The sequence below is a fragment of the Hirundo rustica genome, chromosome 25, assembly GCF_015227805.2.
Source record: "Hirundo rustica isolate bHirRus1 chromosome 25, bHirRus1.pri.v3, whole genome shotgun sequence".
Lineage (NCBI taxonomy): Eukaryota > Metazoa > Chordata > Aves > Passeriformes > Hirundinidae > Hirundo > Hirundo rustica.
In genome coordinates this window covers 5,166,003-5,180,875 of record NC_053474.1, presented here as the reverse complement: position 1 = coordinate 5,180,875, position 14,873 = coordinate 5,166,003, and the positions used below count along the sequence as shown (strand labels likewise).

The 14,873-nt window shown below is 53.1% G+C and overlaps 1 protein-coding gene across 6 annotated transcripts in view; it reads left to right on the top strand.

Moving 5' to 3' along the window:
- The window catches only part of HIVEP3 (HIVEP zinc finger 3), a 270,464-nt gene that overhangs the window by 199,294 nt on the left and 56,297 nt on the right, over positions 1–14,873 (top strand). For 4 of the 6 annotated variants that reach the window (XM_040086054.2, XM_058423553.1, XM_040086051.2 and 1 more), the window contains 2 exons: positions 3,118–3,182; positions 7,664–13,321. In XM_040086054.2, coding sequence (XP_039941988.1) covers positions 8,234–13,321 — 5,088 coding nt within the window. In that variant the 5' untranslated portion in view covers positions 3,118–3,182; positions 7,664–8,233. The remainder of the gene's footprint in view (positions 1–3,117; positions 3,183–7,663; positions 13,322–14,873) is intronic. The other 2 variants (XM_040086055.2, XM_040086052.2) reach the window with 1 other exon arrangement.

Sequence of the window (14,873 nt, the reverse complement as noted above, 5' to 3'; positions counted from 1 at the left end):
CATGGATTGGTGTGTGAATCCATGGATTGGTGAGTCCATCCATGGATTGGTGTGTGCATCCATGGATTGGTGTGAATGCATCCATGGATTGGTGTGTGAATCCATGGATTGGTGTGTGAATCCATGGATTGGTGTGTGCATCCATGGATTGGTGTGTGCATCCATGGATTGGTGTGTGAATCCATGGATTGGTGTGTGAATCCATGGATTGGTGTGTGCATCCATGGATTGGTGTGTGCATCCATGGATTGGTGTGTGAATCTATGGATTGGTGTGAATGCATCCATGGATTGGTGTGAGTGAATCCATGGATTGGTGAGTCCATCCATGGATTGGTGTGAGTGCATCCATGGATTGTTGTGTTGATCCATGCATTGCTGTGTATCCTTGGAGGGAAATCCAGGCAGTATCCAAGGAGAGGCTCATCCAGGCAGGGTCAGGGGGAGCCGTTCCCACTGACCCCTCCAAAGCCTCCTGGCCATGGAACCAGGGCTGTGGGATCGACTCCTTCCCCACTGATTCCCTCTGCAATCCTGAGGTTGAGCAGGAATCCCAAACTCCCTCTGAACTGGAGCTGTCCTTTGCTTCTTTTTATTATTTTTCCCACTCCTGTGGTTTGAAGCGATGCAGAAACATTCTGGGAGGTTTCTCAATCCCTGGGTTCAACCGGGAGTCTCTGCAGGGGAACACATTTCCAGGGAAAGGCAATTCCTGCCTTCCCTGTGCTCAGGGCACGTTACCCTGGCTGGAATCACCAGCTCACCACGAGCTGCCTCCCCATCCTGGGTTTGGCAGTCCTCAGGAATTGTGAAGGAATCATTAGGCAGGAGTAGTTTAAAATTATTAAATAGCGACTTTTAAATAGTGTCAAGGGAGAGCAGCGGGGGTTTGCACAATCCCATGGAGGAGATGAGGTGGGAATGCTCAGAATTCCTCACAGTCACAGGCACTGGACCACGAAGGTGATCTTAAATGTCTCCAAAAAAGTTGATTTTCTTGGATTTTGGTTGCAAGAAAACAGGGTCAGTGTCCTCATAAATGTAAGAAACCCCTGAGAAGCCCCCTGCAATAAGGGAGTGGATCGGCAGTGCCGGCAGGAGCAGGAGCCAGGCTGCAAATCCCACTTTTAGTGACGGAAACGGATCAGCAGGAGCTGGGCTGGCCCTGGGAGGGAGCTGGGGGCTGCTGCAGGCTGAGCCAGAGCCTTGTCCTGGCTGGGCAGAGCCCAGCGCTGGCTCCAAGGAATTCATGGAAGTGCTGATGCTTTGCTCCATCCCTCCCCTTCTGCTGCTCCTCAGGCTGCACAGGGATTGCTGCCCTTTTTTTTTTTTTTCCTTTCTTTTTTCTTTTTCTTTCCTCCCCCTTTGAGTTTTGATGGTGATTTTTCTGGGAATATTTATCTCTCAAATATGCAGGTTTTGCAATAATTTCTCTGTTGTGACTCAAATGCTTTGCTGGAAAACCTCTTTGAAGTGATGAAATTCTCTAGATTAACCCTTTGCCTTGAAGAAATGCAGAGTTGGGTTTGTTCAAGTTTTCCTCAGTTTTCCTTCTCTGCCTGGAAAGGTGGGAGGGAAAACTGCTGAAACCCTGTGGGATAAAAATAAAAGTGAATAAGCACAGCCTTTTAATCCTGGAATTTTTTTTAATGTGCAGAGAAAGCCTCCTGGCTGTCTCCCCATCTGTTTCCAGTTTAGAGGATCCCTGTCTATCTCGGTGGGTCTCTCCCTTCCCGGAGGATCCAGGGCCCCCCAGATGCTCAGTGCTGAGTCCCAGCACAGCTGTGGAACGGGGAAGGGTCCCTGCCTGGAAATGGGGACTCACTCAGGCCCAGCAGAGATGAACTGGCCCCGTTTCACTCAGGAAATGTGTGACCAAAGTGGGAATGGAACCCAGACCTCTCCTGTTTAGGTTTTCTTCTGGGTTTTCTTCTCCCCACGGTGATCCACGGTGGCTTGGCAGATGTTGCTCGAGTCTCAGGATCCAAAGGTGTGAATTCCAGAATCCTGGAATGCTTTGGGTTGGGAGGGACATTAAAGCCCACCCAGTGCCACCCCATTCCATGGCAGGGACACCTCCCACTGTCCCCATGTCCAGCCTGGCCTTGGGCACTGCCAGGGATCCAGGGGCAGCCACAGCTGCTCTGGGAATTCCATCCCAGCCCCTGCCCACCCTCCCAGGGAACAATTCCTGATTCCCAATCTCCCATGCAGCGCTGCCCTCTGGCACTGGGAGCCATTCCCTGTGTCCTGTCCCTCCAGGCCTTGTCCCCAGTCCCTCTGCAGCTCTCCTGGAGCCCCTTTAGGCACTGGAAAGGGATCCAGGATCTCCCCAGAACCTGTTACTCAGGCTGAGCATCCCCAGCTCTTCCAGTCTTTTCTCACAGGAAAAGTGTTGGGATGTGCTGGGAGTTCTGTGGAAGGCCAGTGTGGAGCAACTGAATGATTTCCTTGAAACTAAAGGTGGCCTAAATGCAAAACTCGAGACTAAATACGAGCTTTGGAGGAAGGGCTGGGCCAGGAAGAGGAATAACTGATCCATGAGGGGGAATAGTTGGGTGAGGAGATGGAATACCTGGTCCAGAGGAGGAATACCCGATTTAGATAAGGAATACCTGGTCCAGGAGGAGGAATACCTGGATAGGATGAGGAATTCCTGGGCCAAGAGGTCCAGGATATTCCTCATCTGAACCAGAAATAACTGGTTCAGTTGAGGAATACCTAATCCAGAGGAGGATAAACTGGGACAGGGGAAGGAATACCTGGTTCAGATAAGGAGTACCTGGGCCAGGAGTGGGAACACTTGTGCCAGCAGGAGAAACAGCCGATCCATGAGGAGGCACCCCTGGGCTGGAGCAGGAGCAGGAGCAGGAGCAGGAGCAGGAGCAGGAGCAGGAGCAGGAGCAGGAGCAGGAGCAGCCCCAGCAGCGCTGTTTCCTCTGAGCGCTGGTGCTGCCCCAGGGGGGCGGGTGCAGCCCCAGGGGCGCCCCGGCTGTGGCACCGTTTGTGCCCTGCTGTGGTTACCTGGCCCTGTCTCCAGCAGAGCCCTGGCTGCTCCTGCCGAGGTGGAACTGCAATATCTGCACACTCTGAGCGCAGCCTGCTCTTCCTCACACAGAATGAACTCGGCCCTGGGCTGACGAGAGAGGGACGCCACCGAAATTCCACACTGCCCAGTCCAGCGTGAGTAACCTCTGCTTTTCCACCCTGGGTGCCTCCCCTGCCCTTTGCCACCTGGGAGCAGGACCTGCCTTTCTCTCTGTGCAGTTTATTTTGCTCTCACTTCAATTAATTTGAGTAACTTCTGCCTCGTGAGCCCTCTCAGTGCTGCGTTTTTATATTTCGAGTTCCAAGAGGTGATTGCAGGGGTCTGCCCCTGCGGCTGTTTGCATTGAACCCCTCTCTTCTTCAATCCCTTCATTTGTTCAAAGCTGATTTGGGATCTCCCACGACCCCCAGGTAGCACCAAACTCTCCACCCTGAGCTTCTCACATCTGTTTTTATACACGGGCTCGGGGTTTTTTGTAAGAACTGAGGAACACCATCAGCTGCAAAAAAAACCCCCAAAGTATTTGTTTTCCCTAGATTGATTAATCCTTGATAATAAAGGGGTAAATGCTGGATCCTTCCACAGGCAGAGCATTTTAGTGGCTGCCACTTCCCTCAGTGGAACAGAAATAGCATCTTGTGCTGTGCCTACTTCCCTCGCTTGCACAGCATTTGCGAGATTTAAAGGGTATTTTTAAAATGTCAAGTATTGCTGGTCATTAAATTTGTCTAAAATTTGGCTTCACAATTATCATGACTGATAAACAGATGGATTTTCTAGCGGCCCAACAGACATTCCTAAGAACCCTGGCATCCCTAAAAACTGGCTAAAATTGGGCGTATACAGAGAGGAGAATGCTGCTGTGGTTGGAAGAGTATGGAAAAGGCAGGGCTGTGACAGCTTCCCACAAATGCCATTGGAAAATCCTGATGTCTGTCCGGTGGTGGAGCTCAGGTGTCAGGCCCAGCATTCTCATCCCGTTCAGGGGGGGCTCAGCCCCAAATCTGGTGGGGAAGAGCTGGTGTGGGTGGGGTGATGGTCCCAGGCCCAGCCTGAGGCTTGGAATGGGACAGCTCTTCCTGAACCCTCCAGGAGGACTTGGGAGAGGTTTGGGATTGGGTGGGATTTAGCACTGGGAGAGGTGTAGGACTGGGTGAAGTTTAGGACTGGGAGAGGTGTAGGACAGGGTAAAGTTTAGGACTGAAAGAGATTTAAGACTGGATGAAGTTTAGGATTGGGAGAGATTTAGGACTGGGTGAAGTTTAGGATTGGGAGATGTTTAGAACTGGGAGAGGTTTAGGACTGGGTGAAGTTTAGGATTGGGAGATGTTTAGAATTGGGAGAGGTTTAGGACTGGGTGAAGTTTAGGATTGGGGGAAAATGTGTGTCTGGGTCTCTGCACAAATGCACAAATTTATTTCAGCCATAATAAGGTAATTCGGAATTCCCACAATTGCGACTTTCTATAAAAGCATTTTTCTGAGCATTCTCTCTCAGGCTTCAGGGTAAAACTCTGATCCCATTAAAGTCAGAGGGAATTCTGTCACTGATTTCTTCCATCAGGGGGGAAGCCTTTGTTTCTGGCACTGGGAATGGAACGGGAGTTCCTGGCTGTGTTCGCTCCACTGCATTTCAAGTGAGAAATCCTGTTTGAATAGAAATAAAGGCTGGAATCCCCAGTTTGAGTGCCTGTGCCCTGGGCTGGGCTGCACACATGTGATGGCAGCAGCTGGAAACCGTGTGCCCTGTAATCCATGGTGCTTTTTCCTTCAGGATTTGCTGTCATTGTTCCGGTGCCATGCTCAGAATGCTGAGGGAAAGTGAGAATAAAAATAGTGTAGGGTTGTAGAATCATGGAATATCCTGAGCCGGAAGGGGAAGGATGATGGAATCCTGCCCAGACCCCCCAGCAATCCACCCTGTGCATCCCTGGAGCGCTGTCCCAAGGCTCCTGGAGCTCTGGCAGCCTCGGGGCCGTGCCCATTCCCTGGGGAGCCTGGGCAGTGCCAGCACCTCTGGGGGAAGAACCTTTCCCTCTCTGCAGCCTGAGCCTGCCCTGGCCCAGCTCCAGCCGTGCCCTGGTGCTGTCCCTGTCCCAGAGCAGAGCTGGGAGCTGCCCCTCGGGAGGAGCTGCAGATCCCGATGAATTTCCCCTTTTCTTCCTCCTTCCCTCTGGATCCTCAGTGGAGAAACCCTCCCAGGCTTCAATTATTTCCCTCCCATTTTTTGTTGCACTGTTAAATTTTCCTTGGAGGAGTCCCAGCCTGGACAAACTGCTTCCAGTCAGGAGAATTATCCTTGGCCACTGGCATTCCAGGAGCCTCATTCCCAGTAATGCAGTAACGATGTCCGGAGTAGCCTGAACTGGCCCAGAATGGCCCAGCTCGCTGCTGCAGGCAGCCAGGTGTGTTTGTTTGTTGGCCTGTTCTGGAATTGTTCACTTTCGTGCAGAATTCCTGAAAAAATAAAAAATCAGCTGGGGCCCATGTGTTCATCAGAGGAGAATGAGGACGGTCTGAATATTTGGGGTGACAATGAATTAACTCAAGAATTTTCTTTGCAAGCCTGATTATTAAATTTGTTATTAAAGCCTAATTATTAGGAATTGATATGTGGCCTATAGGAGAAAATTCAGTATTGTAAGGTCGTTCAGGTTGAGTTGGGAATTCTTAAATGTGAATAACTGAGCTTGTGGCAGGTCACTCTGCTCGTGCTGAAAAAAAATCCCTGCTTAAATCCACTTCTACCCAGCTCATGTTCTCTGTCCCTGCTTAAATCCAGTTCTCCCAAGTTAAAAAGCTCTGTGTGTCACGAGTGGGGCAAAGCCCAGCAATCTGCGCAGAAATCAAGGTGATAAATCAGCTCCGTGAGTGTCTTTGATCTTGAATAAATGCTGGGCTCAAAGTCTAGCCCAGACCACGGCCAGGGTTACTCACCATTGAGGGCTCTCTGAAAAGGGGTTTCAAAATGTAATTAAATCCTTCTCACAGCAGTCAGCCTGACTTCTCCAGCAAGTCAGGGCAAGAGCAGGTGCTCTGCAGGTCCTGGGAAGTTTGAAGCTGGTGCTAGAATGGAGCAGGACCTGGATTTGAGGAAAGGGAAGGGAAGTTCAAGGCTTGGGACTGCTCTTGTGTCATTTCCCTGAGATGTGGTGACACAGGTGGGCAGTAAGAGAAGCCACCTCTCCAGGCAGTAAAAAATGACATCTCAGGGGAGCCCCTGGGCTGAGCCCCTCGGGGGATCCGCTGTCCCCGTTGCGTCCCTGCCCCTCTCCGTGAGAGAGTCGTGTCCAAGGACTTGCACCCTAAATTTGGCCATCCGAGGTGACAGTTTTCAGAGAGTTCGTGAAGTCTGGCGGGTCGTGATGTGTCCCAGGGCATCCCAGTAGCGTTAGACTCTGCTAAATTAAGCTAAATCCCCTTAAACTTTGTGTCCCTTTTCTCACTGAGTCCGCAGGGTTGCAGGAGTGAATGAGGAGCAAGGAATCCCAGGAGTGGGATTTTGTGCTTTCTCCTGCTGGCTCTTCACGCTTCAGGAGGGAGTTGGGCCATCGCTGAGCTCAGACCTCAGTCCCCTGCTCCGTCCTGCTCTGCTGGACTTGCACTTCAGCCCCATCCCCAGGGAGCACAGGGCTTGGAGCAATTTCCTCTAATTAATCCAGTCTAATCCCGTCCTAGCCCTCAGGCAATACCTTCGGAAAGAAGGACAATAATTAATTTGTCATTATAAGTCACACCTATCAATTCGCTTCATTTAAAAAGCACCACCCTTCTTTTCCGTCAGAGCATCCCACCCATCTTCCACTCCATCTCTGGACACACTGGCTGACTCCAGTGCAGCCAGGGTGCCGTTCCAGGGCAATTCCCATCCCACCCTGAGCTGTGTTTGCTGGCCAGGGTGGTTGAGAGGGTTTGAGAGGTCCCATCCACACTCATTTCAGAGGGGTTTCCCTTTAGGCACAGCCCACGATGACACCCCACACGTGCGCCGCAGAAATTGGATTTGCACCTTTGTTTCTGTGTGCCACAGAAATTGGATTTGTACCTTTGTGTGGTGACAAAAGGCAGGAAATTAAAGAAGCAACACTTCAACAAAAGCTCCTCTTTACCTGCCTTTGCTGTAGGTGACACTGAAGATTAGCACAGCTCGAGAGCAGCTTTTATCCCGAGGAGATGCCTTGTTATTTGTCAGGGATGTAAGAGGCGTGAGGCCAGTAAGAGCTTTGGAGTCAGTCAGTTTGGAAGGGAAATACAATTATAAAAACTTTAAACCCCTACATGTTTGCAGGAGATTAGGAGGAACTCGAGTTTGAAAGAGTTTTAATTCATTTTCCCAAACTGTCTCTGTTTCAAGTTCCTGTCTTTGGTTGCTGCCTCAGAGCCAGGTTTTGTGAGCATTAAACCGAGTCCCCGAGGTTCGCCTGAGCGCAATTTATGTTTAGGTTGCCATTAAAAGTAATGTCTTGTGAATGGCAGGCATTCAGTGAGTTGTTCTGAATTACTTGTGTGCAAAATATTTACTGTTAACCCCCCCCAGAAGGAGCAGCGGTTAATTACTTACACACAAAAGCTAAAGTCATTTTTCTTGTCTGTTTTTCTTTTGGATGTAATTACAGAAATGTGGGAAATACTTTTCCAAGGCTTTTGAACTCCAAAGTGGAACAGAAGGAAGACACAGGGGGACATCCACCGTTCAGTGTTATTTTCCTTGCGCAGGAGAGAGGAAAAAAAAAAAAAAAAAAGAGGATCTTTCTGAGATGAGCGCTAAAGTCTCAAGTTTTCAAAGGTTTGCATAACAAACAAGAGACACATTGTGGGTTGCATCTTGACTTTGAAGGCTTGCCACTGTCAACTGAAATAAAATGGCAAGGTTTAAAGCCTTAACCAAGTTCACAAGGAAAATATTTGGACTGAAAGTTTTGGAAAGTTTTCTGTCTTTGAAGTAGTTTGTCATGTGTTACCAATGTGAACTTTATTGACCTTGAAACTTTTTTTTTTTTTTTTTTGAATCAAATAGCAACTAGTGACACTTTAGTAAAATCTTAAATCAACAACCATCTCCTGGCGGCTCCAGCTTCGTAGCAAATGCAGGCAAAACAGGGAATCTACAGAGGGGACCTTTATTATTCATAAATGAAGCCTGCCAAAACCTTCCCAAAATAGCATTCAAAGACCCTTTTAAGGTCATGGATCCTGAACAAAGCCAGAAGAGCACAAAAAAGGCTGAGGAAAGTCCAAGAAAGAGGCTTCCCAAAGGAGAGGCTTTCCAAGGCAGTATTTCATCCCCAGCTACGTACCAGGGCAGCTCTGCTCCTTCCCCAGGAACCCCTCTCCGAGATATCATCTCTCAGCAGCACTTTTCCGGCTCCTTGCCCGTTCCGCGAGAGGAGCCCCAGGAGAAGCCCGGCCACCAGAAACAGCCCAAGCCCTCCTCCTTCGACCACCCCGCCCACGTCCCGCAGCTTCAGCAGCACGCACTGGCACCAGCATTTATGTCCCCGGGGAAGCCGGAGCATGTCCTGGAAGGTCCCACATGGCAGCTAGTTGATCCAGTCAGGCCAGGGCCCTCTGGCTCCTTCCCGTCCCCCGGGCTGCACGCCCACCACGGCCAGCTCCTCCCAGCCCACTCCCAGCCCATCATTCCCGCAGAGGACATGCCGGCCGTGCAGAAGGTCTTCATCCCCCGCCCTGCCCAGGTGTCCCTGAAGCAAGCTGAGGAGGTGCACAAGAAGGAGAAGAAGCCTCCGAAGCCGGGCAAGTACATCTGCCAGTACTGCAGCAGGCCCTGCGCGAAGCCCAGCGTGCTCCAGAAGCACATCAGGTCCCACACCGGCGAGAGGCCCTACCCTTGCATTCCATGCGGCTTCTCCTTCAAGACCAAGAGCAATTTGTACAAACACAGGAAGTCTCACGCTCACCGGATAAAAGCTGGGCTGGCCTCAGGGATCGGAGCAGAGATGTACCCCTCGAGCCTGGAGATGGAGCGGATGGGCGGGGAGGACTTCGAGGAGCCGACAGAAGGGGAAAGCACGGACTCGGAGGAGGAGACGGCAGCCATGTCGGGTCACGGCGTGGAGCTGTCGCCCAGGCAGAAGCACACCCTGCTCTCCAGCAGCCTCCTGAGCGCGGGCAGCCAAGGCTCCAGCCACGACCGCTGCTCGTTGTCCCATTCCAGCATGTCCCAGTCCCTCGAGGACAGCTCCCAGTTCGTGGAGCCGTCGTCGGAGCACGCCCTGAGCCATAAGTCCGAGGACACCCACACCATCAAGCAGAAGCTGGCGCTGCGCCTGAGCGAGCGCAAGAAGGTGATCGACGAGCAGGCATTCCTGAGCCCCGGCAGCAAAGGCAGCACGGAGTCCGGGTACTTCTCCAGATCCGAGAGCGCGGAGCAGCAGATCAGCCCTCCCAACACCAACGCCAAATCTTACGCCGAGATCATCTTCGGGAAGTGTGGGAGGATTGGGCAAAGGACGGCGGCGCTGGCTGCAAACACAACCCAGGGGTTCCCACACCTGTCCGGCGACGAGAAGCCCAGCATGGTCCCGTTGTCTGTGCCTAGAACACAGGTGATCGAACACATCACTAAGCTAATTACCATTAACGAAGCCGTGGTGGATACCAGTGAAATCGACAGTGTGAAGCCCAGAAGAAGCTCTCTGTCAAGGCGTAGCAGCATTGAATCCCCAAAGTCCGGTGCGTACAGAGAACCGTTCCAGTTCGACATCAAGTCTGGTTCCAGCAGCCACGGTGAAAAAATGAAGCCCGAACAATCATTGTTGTCACTTCAGCAATCCCACAGTGCCACAGAGACAGTGCCTCTCCTAAGAAGCCACTCAATGCCTTCTGCTGCATGCACTATAAGCTCTCCACACACCTTTAGAGGTAGCTACTCATTCGATGATCACATCATGGAGCCGGAAGTCTTAAGCCGCAGCCAAGCGTTTTCCTCCCACCCTCGAATGCTGAAACGCCAACCAGCCATCGAGCTACCCTTGGGAGTGGAATACGTCTCGGAGGAGGCCGGCTCTGCCAGCAAAGAAACTGTTCCCAAAGCTCCCGAGGAGCCTGAAACCAAGGAAAGCGATCTTACCAAAAAGTCCCGCAAGGGCCCGAAGGCGAAAGGGTTCATGTACGAGTGCAACGTGTGCGGCGCTCGCTATAAGAAAAGGGACAACTACGAGGCCCACAAGAAGTACTACTGCTCAGAACTGCAGCTCTCCAAGCCCCGCTCTGCCACGTCCCACACCTCGTCAGAGCCGGAGAAGAGCGCGGCGGATCCCGACGTGTGGCCCCAGATGATGCATTACAAGCTGGGCAGCACCTTGGAGCTCACCCCGCTGCGCAAGAGGCGGAAGGAGAAGAGCCTCGGGGACGACGAGGAACCTCCAGCTTTCGAAATGTCTGACGCCTCCTCCTCCAGCACCGGCCCAGGCACCCAGTTTGCAAACCTGGCCTCGTCTGATGTGGCTCTAAACCTGACCCGTGAATCCATGAAGTCACCAGCAGACTCGGGAAAATCCGCACCTTCCGAGGCCAGTGCCGGCTTCCATTCCAGGAACACCAAACCGGCTTCGGGCGCGGAGGGCAAGGAGAGGAGAACAACCTCCAAGGAGATCTCTGTCATCCAGCACACGAGCTCCTTTGAGAAGTCAGACTCCATCGAGCAGCCCAGCAGCTTGGAAGAGGACAAGCCCCTGTCCCAGTTCCCATCTCAGCCCACGCCCCAGCACAGCCGCCCCCCTCACTCCCTGCAGCCCAGGCTGGTCCGCCAGCCCAACATCCAGGTCCCTGAGATTCTGGTCACTGAAGAGCCGGACAGACCAGAAACAGAGCCAGAGCCTCCTCCGAAGGAGCCAGAGAAAACCGAGGAATTCCAGTGGCCGCAGAGGAGCCAGACTCTTTCCCAGCTCCCTGCGGAAAAACTCCCACCCAAGAAGAAGCGGCTCCGGCTGGCAGAAATGGCCCAGTCCTCCGGGGAGTCCAGCTTTGAGTCCGTCTCTCTCACCCGGAGCCCCAGTCAGGAGAGCAGCCTGTCCCACGGCTCCAGCCACTCCATCTCCTTCGACCGGGATGACCACACCAAGCCAGAGTCAAGCAGCCAGCCCTCCGAATCCCACCCCAAACCTCCCGGCGTTGGCTCCCATATGCTGATGGTCCCCAGCCACCACCACCATTCCAGGGAAATGCGGAGATCCGCTTCCGAGCAGACGCCCAACGTGTCCCACCCTTCCCAGATGTCAGAGACTCGCAGTAAATCCTTCGACTATGGGAGCTTGTCCTCCACTCCAGCCTCCACCCCCGGCCCCTCCACCTCCTCAGCCCCCCAGGAGAGGAGGAAATGCTTCCTGGTGCGGCAGGCATCCCTCACCAGGCACCCCGAGCATGAGCCAGACCCGGCCCCGCCGGGCTGGCCGGACACGGAGGATCCGGCTCTTTCTTCAAGTAAATCTCCTGCCACGAGTTTGCCCCATCAGCCGACCTCGTCCTCCCCTTTGCCCTCTCACGGCACCTACCCGAGCGACAAGAGCCAGCCAAAGGACAGCCCCGAGCCGTCCTACAGCCCGCCGTACACAGAGGCTCTGCAGGTGTTCCACCACCCCGTGCCGCAGCTGACGCTGCACGAGAAGCACTTCATGGCCCCCCAGGTTTCCATATTCCCCTACCAGCACCTCCTGCCGCAGCCGGGGCAGTCTGCAGAGCTCTTCGCTGCGCACACCATGTCTGACATCCTCTCCGCCCAGTTCTCCATGCCTCAGATCCCTCCCTCCATATTCCAGACCCCGCCGCTGCCCCTCCCGCAAACGCTCATCCACCCGGGCCCGCTCCACATCGCTCCTCCCTTGATGTCTCACCCCGCCGAGGTGTCCTTCAGGCACCCTTCGTTCCTGCCCGTGCACTACCCCGGCTCCTCGCCGATCCCCTCCGCCTTCTTCCTGCCGCTCCAGTCTCAGTTTGCCCTCCACTTGCCGGGCGATGCCGGTGGACATTTGCCACAGATCAAATCCAGTTTGTTCTCGGCAGCAGGAAGCTCCAGCCTGTCCCCGTGCACGGATTACGACTCGGACAGCAGGCTGCACCCTCTGACCTGCGCAGCGAGTCCCGCGCTCTCTGTCACCGTCACCCAGCTCGTTGTCCCCACCCGGACGGAGCCCATGGTGTCCCTGGTTGTCCCCGTTCGCATCCAGACCAACATGCCCTCCTACGGCAGCGCCATGTACACCACGCTCTCCCAGATCCTGGTCACGCAGTCCCAGTGCAGCTCCTCCACCATCGTCCTCCCCAAATTCGATGACCGCCAGCCCAAGGGCGCCCTGGTGTGCAGCGCTGACGTCCACGGGCTGGGCTTTGACCTGGCCCAGATGATCACAGAGGAGCAGAGAAGCCTTTTCCAGAGCCCGTACCTGAGAGTGCCCCTGCCCTTACCGGAAAGAAAGGGCTACATGCCCCTCACCTGCCCCTCAGACAGCGTCCTTGGCCTGGAAGGGGGCCCCTCCACGGTCGGGGGGAGCAAAAGGATGCTGTCCCCAGCCGGCAGTTTGGAGCTGACGATGGAGACCCAGCAGCAGAAGAGAGTGAAGGAGGAGGAAGTGTCTGAAGCAGAAGAGAAGCTGGAAGTGGTGAAGCCACCCAGTGCAACAGAGGAAGGGAAAAAGCAGGATAAATCTCACTTCCTCGCAGAAAGCCAAGACAGGGTCGAGGTTCAGACACCACCCAGCGTGTCCGTGGAGCAGTCGGAGCCAAAGGAAACCCCGAGCAGTTCCCAGCAGGCAGCGTCCCGGTCGGGTTCCCCGAGCTTTGAGGCACTGCAGGAGTACGAGCAGCCAGCTGGCAAACAGTTCCTCAGCCAGGAGCCTCTGCAGCCCGTGAAGAAGGAAGACTCCAAAGAACTGGTGGAGCAGCCTCCACCAACCCCTGCCAGCGCTGCCCCCGTGCCCGAGGGCGCCGCCGGCGCGGGGAAGGCTCGGGAAGGCACAGACACCAAGAAGGTCCTGCAGTTCCCCAGTCTCCACACAACCACTAATGTCAGTTGGTGCTATTTAAACTACATAAAGCCAAATCACACCCAGCAAGCGGATGGCCGCTCCTCGGTGTACGCCAGCTGGTGCATCAGCCTCTACAACCCCAACCTGCCCGGGGTGTCCACCAAGGCAGCCCTGGCCCTGCTGAGGTCCAAGCAGAAGGTGAGCAAGGAGACCTACACCATGGCCACCGCTCCGCGGCCTGAGGCGGGCAGGCTGGTCCCGGCCAGCTCCAGGAAGCCCAAAATGACCGAGGTAATGCAATCCTGTCTCTTTCTCCTGATCCGTTTGGATGCGTGGGTGGAGGGGGCGGAGGGCCGGGGCGTGGCTGTGCTGAGGTTGGTCGGGGTTTACTCGTCCCGCTGGCGCTTTGGGAAGCGCCTGTTCTCAGTGAAGCTCGTAGAGTGAAGAGCCCAAACCCCACTGAAACCCCAGCCTGGGAGGCAGGAGAGCCTGCTCCGAGGCCAGGTTCCTGTGCTCCAGGTCCTACTCGCTTTGTAACCCAAAAAAGTAGGAATCACCACCACCACCACCACCCCACCAACCACCACCGCTCCAGCACAAAGGATTAGACTTCATTTGCATTTGTCTTGATATCTCTAACAGCTTTACAATTTTTTTTTCCTTTTCTTTTTTTTTTTTGGTTTAAACGCTGTTATAATTCCCTACATTTTGCATGTTAGAAATGACAAAAAAAAAAGGATTACCGTGGGGAAATGGGATTCTGTCTGGTTGCGAATCTGCTCATCTCACATTAATGAACATGGAGAGGCATGCTTAAAAGTATTTAAAAAAATATTAAAGGGAGATTTGCAAGTGTATTTAGGCCCCTGAAGAAGCACAAAGGCTGGCAGTGACATTTATGGAAGTGCCTCAGCGTGTCAGACACGTTTTGTTAAACACCCCTGTGGTTTGGTCCATAACTGTCCACTTGCTTTTTTTCCAGGTATTTCAGGATATTTTATACCTGGTTTTAGAATTAAGACTTCACAATGGTTTCCCAGGGGCAGAGTTCCCCCAGGGCATTGCCCACATGGGCACAGAAGTCTCTAAGACCCTCCTGTGAGCTGCCTAATTTTCTGTATCTCATTTTAAAGCCAGACTTTACCCCTCCTGCTTAATGCTGAACCAAACAGATCCCTTTAATCCAGATCATGTTCATGTAGATTAGCAAACAGAATCGCTCTAAAGATTTTGCAATTTGATATTCATCTCAAGTCAATTTATATTGATGGATTATTCATTTTATTTCTGTGTCATGAAATGAACTCTGAATATTAAATTTATCATAATCGCTGCTGCAGCTGCTGCTTATAAATATGTCTTAAAATACACAGTAGAGTCGCTTTGATTCAATAAATCTTTATTTCTATTCAGCATTCCCATTTTGCAATTTTCCTGCAGAAATCCAAGAGACAGATTTCTAGGGACACAGGGGCAGATAATTACCCGAGCAGTGCAATAACCACGCCGAGATTTATGCACTATTTTTCCAAGGGTTTTATCTGAGTGGTGCCACAGCATCCTCAATTTCAATCCCTAAAGGAAGTGCCTGTGCTGCTCTGAGCCCTGCTCTTTGCCATGGTGCTAAAACCCACACCCAGCGTGTGTCCAGAGGTACGAGACCCTCCCGCCCCGAGGGGAGAGGTTAAACGGCCATGGTTCAGCCCTCACTCACCCAAATCCACATTTCACTGCACGCATCTCCCCCAAAGCCTCCTAAACCTGCTCCACAAACCCCTCCAAGCTGCCTGGTGGTGCAGGTTCAGGTTCCCGTGGCGCAATTCACGAAAGGAAGAGTTTGCCC